The sequence below is a fragment of the Ascaphus truei genome, chromosome 4 (genome assembly GCF_040206685.1).
Source record: "Ascaphus truei isolate aAscTru1 chromosome 4, aAscTru1.hap1, whole genome shotgun sequence".
Taxonomy (NCBI): domain Eukaryota; kingdom Metazoa; phylum Chordata; class Amphibia; order Anura; family Ascaphidae; genus Ascaphus; species Ascaphus truei.
This window is the reverse complement of record NC_134486.1, coordinates 409533109-409548597: the sequence shown is the minus strand read 5'-3', so window position 1 is coordinate 409548597 and position 15489 is coordinate 409533109. Positions and strand designations below refer to the sequence as shown.

The 15489-nt window shown below is 46.3% G+C and overlaps 1 protein-coding gene across 11 annotated transcripts in view; it reads right to left on the bottom strand.

Moving 5' to 3' along the window:
* Positions 1 to 15489, bottom strand: part of OTOF (otoferlin) — a 398008-nt gene that overhangs the window by 188833 nt on the left and 193686 nt on the right. For all 11 annotated transcript variants that reach the window (XM_075598737.1, XM_075598748.1, XM_075598742.1 and 8 more), the window contains exon 5: positions 3648 to 3865. In XM_075598737.1, coding sequence (XP_075454852.1) covers positions 3648 to 3865 — 218 coding nt within the window. The remainder of the gene's footprint in view (positions 1 to 3647; positions 3866 to 15489) is intronic.

Sequence of the window (15489 nt, the reverse complement as noted above, 5' to 3'; positions counted from 1 at the left end):
TCTAACACCAATAAACCTTAGACATTTTAGCCAAAGTGCAGTGTAAAGTATATTTTATTAAAGGGTATATTTGATAGGTATTATGCTTTAATACACTGTGTCTGCTATAAGCTGGGACTTTCAAAGACGGTATCCTGGTGGGGGCTAGTGGGCTACCAAAGTCGGGTGCCGCTAGGTCTACCAGGGTCCGTACTTGAAAGCCACAGAACTTGCCAAAGTGTGAACAAGCCATCTGGACAGGATGGCTCGCTTGATTGCCACCGTCCGGGGATGAATACGGCCACCCTGGCAAGTAGTCACCTCCCTAGACATGGAGGCAACCAGCCCAGCGGGTGGCTTCTGAGTGACAGTGGGCTGGAGGTGACAAAATCACGCTTGCCCCTGTCACATTCTGAAGAAACCGCTGACCGGCTTGGAAAGACTGGCAATCGTCTGATTGGCTGGTTGGAAAGTTCCCAGGCTCGGATTGGCTGGAAAATTTCATGAATGAATCTGAAATACAGTACTATAAGAAACCCAGCAGCCAATCCGGACCTCAGATTCTAAGCGCCAAGACAGCAGCGGTAAATTCAAAGATGCTCTGTGAGAAATGTCAGTGAGACAACGTCATAGCTTTCAAGGCGAGAATTTTACTAAGTCCCACTTTTCAGGGCCAAGTTCTCAGAATACTTGTAGCTTGCAACTACAAGCCGAACAGAGTACAGTACCAGGGCATTTGGTACTATCTCCCGGTCAAGGGATTTCAGCAGCTCCGGAGCGGATACAGCGGTGGCGTCTGGTAACTCGTGCCGAATTGAATACTAGGACTTTTGCAGGTATATCACGGTAACCTAAAGACTTTGTTTTAAGGACTATCTGACTTAGGAAAGTCACACAGCTAGGTTCAATTACAATGAACATGAACCTTTGGATATACTCTAATTACTCTAAATCCATTGACAGCATAACACACAATAAAAAAATCGAAAAGATAGTGTTAAATAAATAAAACAGAACGATTGATCCTGAATTAACTAAAATATAGTAAAACAACTACCTATGACTGGCAGGGGGAGACGGAGACTCACACTGAAGCCAAAGGCGGGTCCGCGGCAGACGTATAGAGATCCGGATCACGTCACCGCAGAGATGGAACCACCGCCTGGGCTTCTTGCTGGCGCCGTCTCAGCCCGTCAGGAACACGCGCAGAATGACCTGTCGTCACCTCTACGCGTTTCGCACTACGTGCTTCTCCAGGAGGTCACGCACAGCGTCATCAGCGCGTACTGAGGATAGGAACTAAAGAGGCGTTGGTTGGGTTTAGAGCTGGACGACTTCCAGACCCTACACACCAACGGGAGGATTCCTATCTCTGGACAGTTGGCTGAGTCGAAAGATGATGGCGAGACAACCTTCCCCCCCCCCACCACCTTATGTCTTCCCCCCTGTTATATTAAATGAGTTTTTGGCAGAGTAGTTACTCCTGCCTCCTCCCCCATGATGGGGCTCCCCGGCCACAAAGGGGATGTGCAGGGCAGGGGGAGTGGGCAGACTATATATATATCTAATCCCCTCCCAATGTCTGTGTATTTTTGTGTGTTGTATTATTCAAGTATATTATGTTATGTTAATATGATTTTCTCCTGTCTCTTTTTTCTGTACCCCAAACGAGAAAAGTGCAATAAAAAATTTGTGATAAAAATGGGAATAAGCACTTCAGACATAAAACAATAGGAAAAGGAGTGATTTAAATTAGCAGTCCACTCTACAATTTAGACCCGGCGAGTTTAAGTTAGAGAGGAAACTGCACCGTTATAATACTGTGCTGAGCGAATTCTCCCCCAATCACTCACAATACCCTCAGTTCAACTGAAAGCGCCTTGATACACTGACACAAACGGGCACGAGGTGACACTGCGCCTGTTAATGTCATCATTCCCATTGTCGTGTCCTTGGCACAAATACCCTGCACTTTGTTAATGACTTTATACATTGGTGTGTACAGATTTGTATCGATAACAATCATGGGCCCATATGACTAAGCAGTGCTATTATATAAGATGCCTTTAGTCACTGGACGATATCGCGTGGAATATCAGCGCTTACTCAATATGGGCCTGTAGTTGAAGTCACATTTAGCTGCTTCCGTGACACAGGGAGTCAAAAAGCACTGCAAACGCTCTGTCCCTGAAGGGGTTAAAGGCAGTAAGTATTCCGCAGTGCACACACATCTCTCACGTACTTCTCCAACTCAAGTCTATTAAGTATCCTACTTAGGTTTAAAAGCTTTTATTAAGATACTGGGTGGGAACACGTACAGTAAATAAACACACGGATTGTCTCACCTTACTAGCATCTACAGCATCATGTTATATCTTAAAATGAAAATATCTTTCAAAGCAGCAATACCGCCTGGCCCCTTTTTTGTTACTGATTTTGTATTTACATCACTGTAACCGTTCGGTCCTCTGGAGCTGAGCTGCCCCGCTGTCAGTCCTGAGGACTCTGTGGTCCCAGAAACAAGATGGCTGCCTAATCTCACAGGATCAGCGGGCTAAGGACTTAATTGGTTCTTATTGGAAAATACTGGCGGCCATATTGAATTCTGCATGAGGAAATACTGGTACTTTCACTGGTAAGCCTCTCGGGAACTGGGGGCTGCCCTGAGCTGAAAGAGGAGCAGTTAAACTCCAGAGGACCCCTTCCAGTTATGTAAAAAAAAGTCAGTTTAAACTTTTGTCAGGATTGCTCTTTTAAAGGACAAATCCAAGCTCATTCATTTCAGCTCCAGGGACCCCCAGCTTCCAGAGGTACAGACCTCTGAAGGGTTTACCGGTATCTTCTGCAAGTTTAAAGCTCCCCCGTCACGTGGGCCAATAGGAAGCCGCACTGGATGACGTCACAGTTTCCTATTGGCCAGAAGGACGCAGGAGCTTTGAAAGTGGCCATTACGTGATCCTAAGCTAGCATGCCGGAACAGCTACTGGTAGCCCCTACTAAAGCTTGGATTGCCGCTTTAAGGCATGTGTTAATATCAGTTACCATTATCAAAGAACTCGGATATATAGGCCCATGTTTACTAAGCAATGTTATTGCATATGACACTTACTGGCACATGGAGGTGTCTTGAGGCGTGTACAGTAAATAGTCAATATGGCCCAGAATGCTTTATTTACTTTTTTAAGTTTCATTTTGGTATGTTTAATGACTTTTTAAATACAGTCCTTGAAACCCCAATTTCAAATATCACATATCACAATAACTGAATATAGACTTTACTACAGGCCAGTTAGAAATTCCTGTTCGCAGGAGGAAATCAATTCTAGATCAGTTTGAAAGTAGAGTAGAATTATAAACCAGCTCTTCCAAAATGCACATACAATAAATACCCATTTAATTTAAAATACTCCCCCCCCCCCAAATAAAACCCCCCCAGAACTACTGGAGAATTTCACAATGAGTCATGTGATCAAGTAGAAAAAAAGAGAAGAACAGGAATTATGTAAAAGAAAGAAAAACATTTTTTGTGGATCAAATAAATGGGACTTCACTTTTGGATGTCTTTTTGTCGATCTCTTGGCTGCCCCCTGACAGAGAAAGAGTTAATTGCAGAACAAAACGTTCAAGTGAATGAACATAGAGGAACAGAAGATAGCTAAATCAATTACCTTCGGAACGTTCTTTCCCCAGAGTGCAGGCTGTGGCGGGACCTTCCAGGGGACACCGCTGACGTTTGGCTGTGTCCGGATAGCAGACTTTCTGTTTCAAAGTGGTAAGTACCATCACCTTCAGATCTCAGGTTTGGATTGTCCAAAAACTCTCCATCATTCCAAGCTCCCACCGTCCCATCCATAGTCTGGTATCTGAGCTCGATGGTGACACTAGTCTGAAACGCAAACACAACAGGAAAGACCATTTAGTGTGTCTGGCCGCCAGATCGCCAATGGGAACCAAGAAATTGTACATGACGAGGGTCGTATGTAGAAATGTGTGAACCTGCCGAAATTGGCTTTGCCACGATCAGACGTTTGGTGGCACCCGCACAGCATTGTGTCTCACAGTTGTAACACAGAGAACACTGTATGATGCAAAGACACAGTGCATACAGATAAGGCCCTATTGATGCACTCAAAGTCTGAAGGGTAGGTCACCCTAGTAAACAGCAGCAACACAGGAATAATCTGAACCAAGCCAAAAATATGGTATAAAGTGAATGCTTTATTAAAGTGGTTAAAAAATGGTACCTGAATAAATAGTGAACTGAATGAACTAAATACAGTAAGTGCTGGTGGGGTAAGTAACCAAATAGTTAATCCAAAACAATTGGAAAACTACACCTGAGCACTATATGTATCAGATAGCATACAATCAATGCCAGTGGTATGGGACAGTGAAGGCTAACTGAGTTTAGATGACGTCACTGGAGCACTGGATATAGTATATACATCCACTAGAGGCAATTAAATGTGTGTGAGCTCTGTCTCACTGTGAACCATTCACCAGTGATATGATAGAAGGTGCAACAGTAGCAGTAGTAATCCTTAATAGCACACATAAATATTATTACAGCTGACATGCAATGACCGATGGCACAATGGTAGTGTGAGCCCCACAAAACCTGTCCCTGTTAGTTGGTAACTACACATAGGGATAGAAATGAGGGAAAGGGATACCCTACACACCAATGTATGTTAACCCTGTGAGGAGAAAACAATACTGCAGGATCGTGTAACCCACTAGCTCTGACCCTCAATAACATACCCCTACAGCACACGGGGGGGAGAGGGGAGGGTTGGAGGACAGAAAAGAGGGAAAGATGGCCCTGTTAACTTATCTGTGCTGGCCCTGGGTACACGATCCTGCCGGTCAACCTGTGGGGATGCCTCGTGGAGTGCGCAGCTGAAGAGAACTCTGGCGTGGGCGCGGTGAGCTCTGCTAGCAGCTGCTGACGTCCTCTAAGGACGTGATGACGTCACACGTCGCGCTTTCCAGCATGGACGCCAGCAGCTTCTAGCAGAGTTCTCTTCAGCTGCGCACTCCACGAGGCATCCCCACAGGTTGACCGGCAGGATCGTGTACCCAGGGCCAGCACAGATAAGTTAACAGGGCCATCTTTCCCTCTTTTCTGTCCTCCAACCCTCCCCTCTCCCCCCCGTGTGCTGTAGGGGTATGTTATTGAGGGTCAGAGCTATTGGGTTACACGATCCTGCAGTATTGTTCTCTCCTCACAGGGTTAACATATATTGGTGTGCAGGGTATCCCTTTCCCTCATTTCTATCCCTATGTGTAGTTACCAACTAACAGGGACAGGTTTTGTGGGGCTCACACTACCATTGTGCCATCGGTCATTGCATGTCAGCTGTAATAATATTTATGTATGCTATTAATGATTACTACTGCTACTGTTGCACCTACTATCATATCACTGGTGAATGGTTCACAGTGAGACAGAGCTCACACACATTTAATTGCCTCTAGTGGATGTATATACTATATCCAGTGCTCCAGTGACGTCATCTAAACTCAGTTAGCCTTCACTGTCCCATACCACTGGCATTGATTGTATGCTATCTGATACATATAGTGCTCAGGTGTAGTTTTCCAATTGTTTTGGATGAACTATTTGGTTACTTACCCCACCAGCACTTACTGTATTTAGTTCATTCAGTTCACTATTTATTCTGGTACCATTTTTTAACCACTTTAATAAAGCATTCACTTTATACCATATTTTTGGCTTGGTTCAGATTATTCCTGTGTTGCTGCTGTTTACTAGGGTGACCTACCCTTCAGACTTTGAGTGCATCAATAGGGCCTTATCTGTATGCACCGTGTCTTTGCATCATACAGTGTTCTCTGTGTTTCGATTAGTCTCCTTGCCCTATTGCACCAGTCTGATAAAGTGATCCTTGCGGTCACACTAGGTTGAGCGGGTGCAACCCCTCTTCTGGTCTCACAGTTGTGTCTGTAAATGTCATGTCCCACAATGCTGTGCGTTCCGCATCACTCAATGTCATGGCAGCGACTTTTACAGTGGCTATAAGAGCAGCTTTCTGGCACAATTATCGGCCAGGGGAGGCTGGAGAGATGTCCCGGCTGTGAGATGAGTGGCGGCTAAACGCCCGCGGTGATTTGCTCGTGGCAAAATGGCCACGACCAAATGTCCTATAGCGCTGCAGTCCATGAGAGGGCCCTGCGGATAGGTGATGGATACGGTAACTCAGGAGCCTGGAGAAGCGTTCACTGGGTGTCTCAGGACTGGCTCACACACGCCATACAGATGTAGCCAGACGTCTTGTCCCGAGGGCCGCCTCCTGGTAGAGTAAAGGCTGGGGTCTGTTCTGCGACTGGGACCCCCACAGAGAATTTGGCGCTGGTGGGGGGTAGGCGCGGGTTCCCTCGGCACACAGAACACTAAGATTGGCTATATCTGGGCCATGTTTTGTGTTGCTTGTGGATGGCACCTTGGCAGAAAATAACAGCCATATAAACCAACTGCAAGTCAGGAGACCCCGTTCAACCGTTCCCAAATCCAAGAACGGGATCGGGGGTGGCTCAGCACCTCTATGTTAAAATCAAAGGAGGGGTGAAGAGCTGAAGTTACCCCTCTCTTTCCCAAACCTCCCTCCTGCACACTCACAGCCAGACATCATTGCTTTTTTGGCTAAGTCAGGGGTGCTCAACTCCAGTCCTCAAGCCACCCCAACAGGTCAGGTATTCAGGACAGCCCTGCTTCAGCACAGGTGGCTCAAGCAGAGGCTCAGTCAAAGGACTGATTGAGCGACCTGTCCTGAAGCAGGGACGGATTGACCCCCCTGTGCTGAAGCAGGGATATCCTGAAAACCTGACCTGTTGGGGTTGCTTGAGGACTGGAGTTGAGCACCCCTCGGTGAAGTTATTTGTATATATATATATATAGATAAAATGTCACAGCAGCCGGCACACACATATATAGAATAGACTCCAGATGCTATGTCCCATAAAAGATAATAAAGATGAATATTACCAGATGATGGTCCAGTAAGGAGAGACAGCACACACGGAATGAGATTTCAAAGTAGTGTATTGCAACACAAAAACCAATGTTTCGGTTCCTGCAAATGAAGGGTTGTACAACCCTGAGGAAGGTTCCGTTTGCAGGAACCGAAACGTTGGTTTTTGTGCTGCAATAAACTGCTTTGAAATCTCATTCCGTGTGTGCTGTCTCTCCTTACTGGACCATCATCTGGTAATATTCATCTATATATATATATATATAGATTTAGCCCTGTGTAATTTTGGGGTTACATGCCTCTCTCCTCCTGTGCAATAATCCCTGTTAAAAGGGCAGGTTTGCCAGGAGTAATCATGAGGTGTGCCCTCATCCCCTGTGATGTGTATTGTGTAGTGAAGGAAGTGACATCATGCTCTGTGTCCTATTACAGTGACACAGGAGTGGTGCCTACTGGAGCTATATAGTATGCATCACTTCCTGAATTTACAGTAGTGTGTTGAAGTGTGTGTGAGTGCCTCATCCCACTTGAATGAGACTGTCTGACCCAAGACGGTGCCAGGGCTCTGGCAAGGATTGTGGCCCTCCCCTAGGGTTGAGGTGGGCAGACTATTCCCCTTACTCTATTAGGGAGTAAGGGAAGAGCAAGGACAGCTTCTAGGGCCCTGACTAGGAGTGGCGTCCAGGGACTTCCTTGAGGTGGGCAACCTTTATGATGTGCGGCTAGAGACCGGCCGCAATGATGGGCAGTCTGCCAGTCAAGATGACAATAAAGAATGTCCAATTTGAAAGAACCTTCTTGCCTGAGAGTGGAGTCATTCAGGGAGAAGCTGCACCCAGAGGTTCTCTTTCAGAGACTCCTCCCTGCTGTCGTGGGGACCTGGAAGAGATGGAGGCACTGTACCAGAAGTGAGTAGTTCTCAGCATTACCTCACGAGCCAGTCCTGATGTATTTCCCTATACCATCAAGCGGGAGACTCAGGAGTCCTGTAAGCCAGCAGGTGCACCACACTGTAGTACATGTAACATGGGGCAGTTCCCTCACGTAAGGGGCCAATATGAGATTGGGGGGGTGGAAACACCGTTACATATATATATATATATATATACAGCGTTCGACAAACCTATACATCTGCACGCCCTGGGCGAGTGGATTTAACACCGTGGCGAGCTCCTATTGGCCCAAGCAGCACACGTGTTTTTTTTTTTAATCTTTCCCTGCTCGTGCTGCTGTTTAATTTCCCCTGTTCGTGATGGAGGGGGAAAAAAGCAGTGCCCTCCCTCCTCCCCCGCTTCTCTGAGCACGTTTCTCCTCCACGTAGCAGCCAGAGAGTGCCTCCGCAGGCCCCCGCATATCCCCAATGGCCCCCGCATATCCCCAATGGCCCCCGCATACCTCCCAATGCCCCCCGCTTACCCCCAGTGGCCCCCGCATACCTCCCAATGCCCCCCGCTTACCCCCAGTGGCCCCCACATACCTCCCAATGCCCCCCGCTTACCCCCAGTGGCCCCCGCATACCTCCCAATGCCCCCCGCTTACCCCCAGTGGCCCCCGCATACCTCCCAATGCCCCCCGCTTACCCCCAGTGGCCCCCGCATACCTCCCAATGCCCCCCGCTTACCCCCAATGGTCGCTTCATAACCCCAATGGTCGCCGCATACCCTCAATTGCCGCCGCAGGCCCCCGCATAACCCCATTGGCCGCCGTATGCCCCCGCTGGCCCTCTCAAACCTCCAATGTCTCCCGCAAGCCGCCGCAAACCCCCGCAGGCCCCCTCAAACCTCCGATGTCTCCCGCAAGCTCCCGAAGTAGCCCGCAGCCCCCGATGACTCCAACATACCTCTGCTGGTGAGCGGGACTCCCGGCGCCGATTCTGGTAGTGTGTGTGTCTGTCAGAGTGTGTGTGTGTGTGTTTGTGTGTGTCTGTCAGAGTGTGTGTGTGTGTATGTGTCTGTCAGAGTGTGTGTGTGTGTGTGTGTGTGTATGTGTGTGTCTGTCTGTCAGAGTGTGTGTGTGTGTGTGTGTGTGTCTGTCAGAGTGTGTGTGTGTGTGTGTGTCTGTCAGAGAGTGTGTGTGTGTCTGTCAAACACCATCAGAGGTATGTTGGAGTCATCGGGGGCTGCGGGCGACATCGGGAGCTTGTGGGAGACATCGGAGGTTTGAGGGGGCCAGCGGGGGTATACGGCGGCCAATGGTGTTAAATCCACGCGCCCGGGGCGTGCAGATGTATAGGTGTGTCGAACACTGTATATGTATATATATATACAGTGTTCGACAAACCTATACATTTGCTCGCCCCGGGCGAGTGGATTTAACATCGTGGCGAGCTCCTATTGGCCCAAGCAGCACACGTTTGGTACTAGGTGGCGAGTAGATTTTTTTGTGATTTGTCGACCACTGTATATATATATAACAAAAAGAAAAGAGAGCACGGCTCCCATAGCGTAATATTGCAAAACAATTTTAATAGATGCCAAAACGCACGGATCACGGCCACTCACAATGTTTAAAAAGAATATAAGCAAGGGACTCAATACAATTTCATGAACTTCACTGCACTACTCCGTCCGTGTGTTGTACCGTCTGATATCATATATCATTTATACCCTATGTATGGTATTTATTATTTACAAACAGTTTTTTTTCTATATGCAAACTGTGTATCTTCTACTACCTTTTTTTCTCCAAAACATAGGGGAGCGGTGATAGAAGCCATGTAAAAAAATTTTTTTTTACATGTGTAATAATATGCAATAATGCAAAAACCAGTGACAAATGTGTGTAAAAGGGGCTGCAAAGTCCTACTCACATTTGAGCAGGAAAAATGAAGCCGAGATCCAGACAGTGGCAGTGAAGCCCCTGAATGATAATGTGCAGTGGTTCTGGTGGATCTCAAAAGCAGAGAGCCAGAGCCAAGAGTGCCGATCAATTAAAAAAGGACATTTATCACAAACAGGACTCACAAGTGAATGCTTACAGTGTGTGACTGGATAACAGGCAAAGTATGCAGACTGGTGGTATAGTGTGGTGAGTCGCAATCTCACCGCTTCACCATCCAAGCCTCCGGTCACTTCCGCATCCGTCACGAACCTCCAACGTCACTTCCGGAGCCTGAGATTGAGGCCTAGCCATGGGCTCTTCCCTCCGGGGGAGAGTGAGTGTGGACCAATACCCCTGCCCCCGCTAGGGAGGTGTGGAAGAGCTAGGACGGCGGCGGGTGTCCTTGGCCTGTAGTGACGGTTCAGGGACCTTCTTCAGTGATACTGAGCCAAGAGACTGTATCCAGCAGAAGACTGCTGAGTACCTGTTGTGTTACTGCAGAGTGTGTAGTAATAAACCGTTCCTGTTATTATACCTCCGGCCTGGTGTGTGATCTAACTGGGGGGAGAGGTACAAGTTCTACGGTGGGAGATCATCTCCATTTCCCTGGCGCCTACAGCAGGTGGAGGCGCTGCACTGCTAAGTATTATGTGGGGTATGGACCCCAGAAGCCTGTTCCTGTGTCTCCAAGTCATCGCGGACGACTCAGCCCTCTTGCGTATGCACCACACCCCCCGTAATGGCCCCTATCTGCGATTGGGGGGGGTGGGGGGTTGGAAACACTTTTACATATAGTATGCTTTACTTTATATATAGTATACTGGACTTTTAACCCATTCCCTGCCTGAGTTGGCTCAGCAATACATTCCCTGGCAGCCAAAGGGTGATAATGTAGCCTCCTGCCTCAGCATGAATATGCATCCTTTGCCTCTTTCTTATTATTATCCGAGGGGTTATAGAGCCACTTTTGGGGTAAACTTGTAGAAGGAGAATTTTTCTTGTTGGACGCGTTGCTATGGGAACAGAAATTGTGCATATTTATAACTACGGTGCTAGGGCGAGCGATTTCATTTTAATGCCAATTATTTGCAGCTTCTTGCCATGTACCGTTTGTACCCAAACATACGTTGTGATGAACTGACAGCGGCTAGGCTAAAGAAATACTAGAATATATAGTTTAGCACAGGGGGGGGCTCAACTCCGGTTCTCAAGTCCCCCCCCTAACAGGTCAGGTTTTCAGGATATCCCAGCTTCAGCACAGACAGCTCACTCAGTCCCTGCTTCAGCACAGACCGCTCACTCAGTCCCTGCTTCAGCACAGGTGGCTCAATTAGATGCTCAGTCGGAAACTGCACCTCTGATTGAGCCACCTGTACTGAAGTTGGGATATCCTGAAAACCTGACCTGTTGGGGAGGAGGGGGGGGAGGGTAGAGGGGGTGCGGGCTTGAACGCTGGAGTTAAGCCCCCCTAGTTTAAAACAAGGCAGAATCAAGAGAGGAAGAGAGGGTTATAATAATATTTATAAGTCTGACAAATATCCGAGCATTATGGTAATATTTCTATATACAGTATACTATTATCAGGCGAACCAGAGCTTGCTGTACTGTTCTAGGATCAGAGTATCTTTTTACATTTACTTCTATATTAATATTGATGTATAAATGCATTTTTAACACTCTGCCGTGGGCATTGTAGCGATCTTCGTGGGTTTATGAAGCAGTAAAGCATTTAAATGAGAAATACAAACTTTTTAATATCAGACAACCACCATGTTGTGTAGAATTATAAGGAATGTAACAAAAATTGCAAAAGGGCAATCAAATTAGCGAAAATGGATAATGAAAAAAGGATTGCAATAGAAAGTAAGGTCAACTCTAAAATGTTCTTTAAGTACCTTAATAACAAAAAAATGAGAAAAGAAAATATAGGACCCTTTCAGTGTGAGATGGGCCGGCCGATTATTGGAGATAAGGAAAAAGCTGAGGTATTAAACAAATTCTTTGCCTCTGTGTTTACCAGGGAAGAATCAAGTTCAATAGTAGCGCCGCAGGAGGAAGCCACAACCTCCATATTAATGACCAATTGGTTAACTGAGGAAGAAATTCATAAGCGACTTGAAAAAATTAAAGTAAATAAGGCACCTGGCCCCGATGGCATACATCCAAGAGTTCTCAAGGAGTTAAGCTCAGTAATAGCCAAACCATTATATTTAATATTCAAGGACTCCATTTTCACAGGCTCAGTACCACAAGATTGGCGTAAAGCAGATGTGGTGCCTATATTTAAAAAGGGAGCTAGATCACAACCGGGAAATTACAGACCTGTAAGCCTGACTTCAATAGTGGGGAAACTTCTTGAAGGTTTAATATTCAGGAATACCTAATGGAAAACAAAATAATTAGTAATAGTCAGCATGGATTTATGAAGGATAGATCTTGCCAAACTAACCTTATTTGTTTCTTTGAGGAGGTAAGTAGGAATTTACACCAGGGTAATGCCGTTGATGTGGTCGACTTAGATTTTGCAAAGGCTTTTGATACGGTTTCACACAAGAGGTTGGTGTACAAAATAAAGAAAATTGGACTCAGTAATAATATATGCACCTGGATTGAAAACTGGTTAAAGGACAGACAACAGAGGGTTGTCATAAATGGAACTTTTTCAGGTTGGGCTAAAGTCGTGAGTGGAGTACCTCAGGGATCGGTACTGGGACCCCTGATTTTTAACTTGTTTATTAATGACCTTGAGGTTGGCACCGGGAGCAAAGTCTCCATCTTTGCTGATGATACTAAATTGTGTAAGTTAATAGAATCAGAGCAGGATGTAATTTCTCTTCAGAAGGACTTGGAGAGACTGGAAACGTGGGCAGGTAAATGGCAGATGAGGTTTAATACAGATAAATGTAATGTTATGCATTTGGGGTACAAGAATAAAAAGGCGAATTACAAATGAAATGGAGATATATTGGGGGAATCCTTGATGGAGAAGGATTTAGGAGTGCTTGTAGACAGCAGGCTTAGCAATAGTGCCCAAAGTCATGCAGTAGCTGCAAAGGCAAACAAGATCTTATCTTGCATCAAACGGGCAATGGATTGAAGGGAAGTAAACATAATTATGCCCCTTTACAAAGCATTAGTAAAACTACACCTTGAATATGGAGTACAATTTTGGGCACCAATCCTAAGAAAAGACATTATGGAACTAGAGAGAGTCCAGAGAAGAGCCACCAAATTAATAAAGGGGATGGACAATCTAACTTATGAGGAGAGGCTAGCTAAATTAGATTTATTTACATTAGAAAAGTGGTGTCTAAGAGGGGATATGATAACTATATACAAATATATTCAGGGACAATACAAGGAGCTTTCAAAAGAACTATTCATCCCACGGGCAGTACTAAGGACTCGGGGGCATCCCTTAAGGTTGGAGGAAAGGAGATTTCACCAGCAACAAAGGAAAGGGTTCTTTACAGTAAGGGCAGTTAAAATGTGGAATTCATTACCCCTGGAGACTGTGATGGCAGAAACAATAGATTTGTTCATAAAAAGGTTGGACATCTTTTTAGATAGTATGTGCACAAAAGGTACCCGGGTGTAACTATACTGATCTGCGCTCCCCTTGCTTTTCCATTTTCTATCTTTTTAGATAGGAAAGGTATACAGGGATATACCAAATAAGTATACATGGGAAGGATGTTGATCCAGGGATTAAACCGATTGCCAATTCTTGGAGTCAGGAAGGAATTTATTTTTCCCCTTATGAGACATCATTGGATGATATGACTCTGGGTTTTGTGTTTGCCTTCCTCTGGATCAATAAGTAAGTATAGATATAGGATAAAGTATCTGTTGTCTAAATTTAGCATAGGTTGAACTTGATGGACCTATGTCTTTTTTCAACCTCATCTACTATGTAACTATGTAACTATGTAACGATGTAATAGCTTCCTCCTGGTTACATTAGATCAGGGGTGCGCAAACTTTCCCCGCTGCGCCCCCCCATGCCTGTCCCCTCCCCCATCGCCCCCTGCTCGAGCCCCCCTCCTTACCTTGTCTCCGGAGTCAAATGATGCCGTGGAGTCACGTGACGTCATTTGATGCTGCGTTACCATGGTGATGCGTCCCCGAACACCAGGTAAGGGAAGGTGCAGAGGCCTCACGTGATCCCCCGACATTTAATTTAAATGCCTTGGGGAAGAGCGCAGGGCCTCTGCAAGCGCCCGTGACCCCCAGTTTGCGCGCCCCTGCATTAGATGACCTTTGCCCCTGCCTCACGGCTATGGATCCCCTCTAATTATTATTAATAACACCATTCAATATAGGGGACCATCTTGTATAGTACATTATACCAGGGGCGCTCAACTCCAGACCTCAAGCACCTCCAACAGGACAGGTTTTCAGAATATCCCTGATTCAGCACAGGTGGCCCATTGAGTCCCTGCGTCAGCACAGGTGGCTCAATCAGAGGCACAGTCTTTGATCACCTGTGCTGAAGCTGGGATATCTTGAAAACCTGACCTGTTGGGGGGGCTTGATGACTAGGGTTGAGCACCCCTGCATTATACCATCTGATACAATGTCCACAGACATGATTTTGTCCCAACAATTTCCACTGTCAGAGATCCACGCCCTTATAATAAATCACATTGCTTTGTACCTTCTTGATATGGAGACCTCTTCACGTACAGTAGGTAAAAGTACCGTCCTATTGTCCAAGTGATATTTCTCATTATCAGAGGCGCCCGAAGACCCGTAAAATCCAAATAACCAGAGCGAGGATTTTATTAGGGGACAGCTCGTGTCTGCAGTATATGATGGTGCCGTGCATGTCTTCACTATAATATACCTCCCTTGGGTTATTTGTACAGTAAGTGAAATCCCGACTGGGAGGTGTGATAGGACAGCAGCGACTGTGCACACGGGAGGGTTCATTCCAGGGACATTTTCCTTTCCAGCTGTCGGTGGGTTTTTTATTAGTAAATATACCTGCTATCCACATCCCTTTCTGTAGTGGCACTTTTATTTGGCACTTTTATTTGGCACTTTTATTTGGCACGTTCTTTGACTTGTGCTGCACTGAGGAGATCCGATGGCGTTGTCCCTGCGTTTGCGGATTAGCCAGTTTCGTTGCGCAGGATATAAATCCCATTATCTGAATGCGGCTGGGTGCCGCGCTCGGCGACACAGGAGGAGCGCAGGTTGCAGGGCTCCGCAGCACTGAACCTACATTTGACATATTTAAGTCTCATTGCATTGTACATACCTGTACATCTCATTCTGTTAAATGTTTTTTTGTAGTAAAAAAAAGAGCTGAATTCCAGAGTAAAACACATTAAAGTCCATATTTACCAAGGGGTGCTATGCGAAAAAACACCAGGCCAGGGGTCATTGTCCAAAACACCAGGCCAGGGGTCATTGTCCAAAACACCAGGCCAGGCGTCATTGTCCAAAACACCAGGCATGGGGTCATTGTCCAAAACACCAGGCCAGGTGTCATTGTCCAAAACACCAGGCATGGGGTCATTGTCCAAAACACCAGGCCAGGCGTCATTGTCCAAAACACCAGGCCAGGGGTCATTGTCCAAAAAAAGACAAAGGCCTGGTGTCATCAAAGCGTGATGCGGGATATTGGGCTTGATCTGAAGGTAACTTCCATTCAAATCTATAGCAGCTTGCGCCAGACCGGGTGCGAGATCCC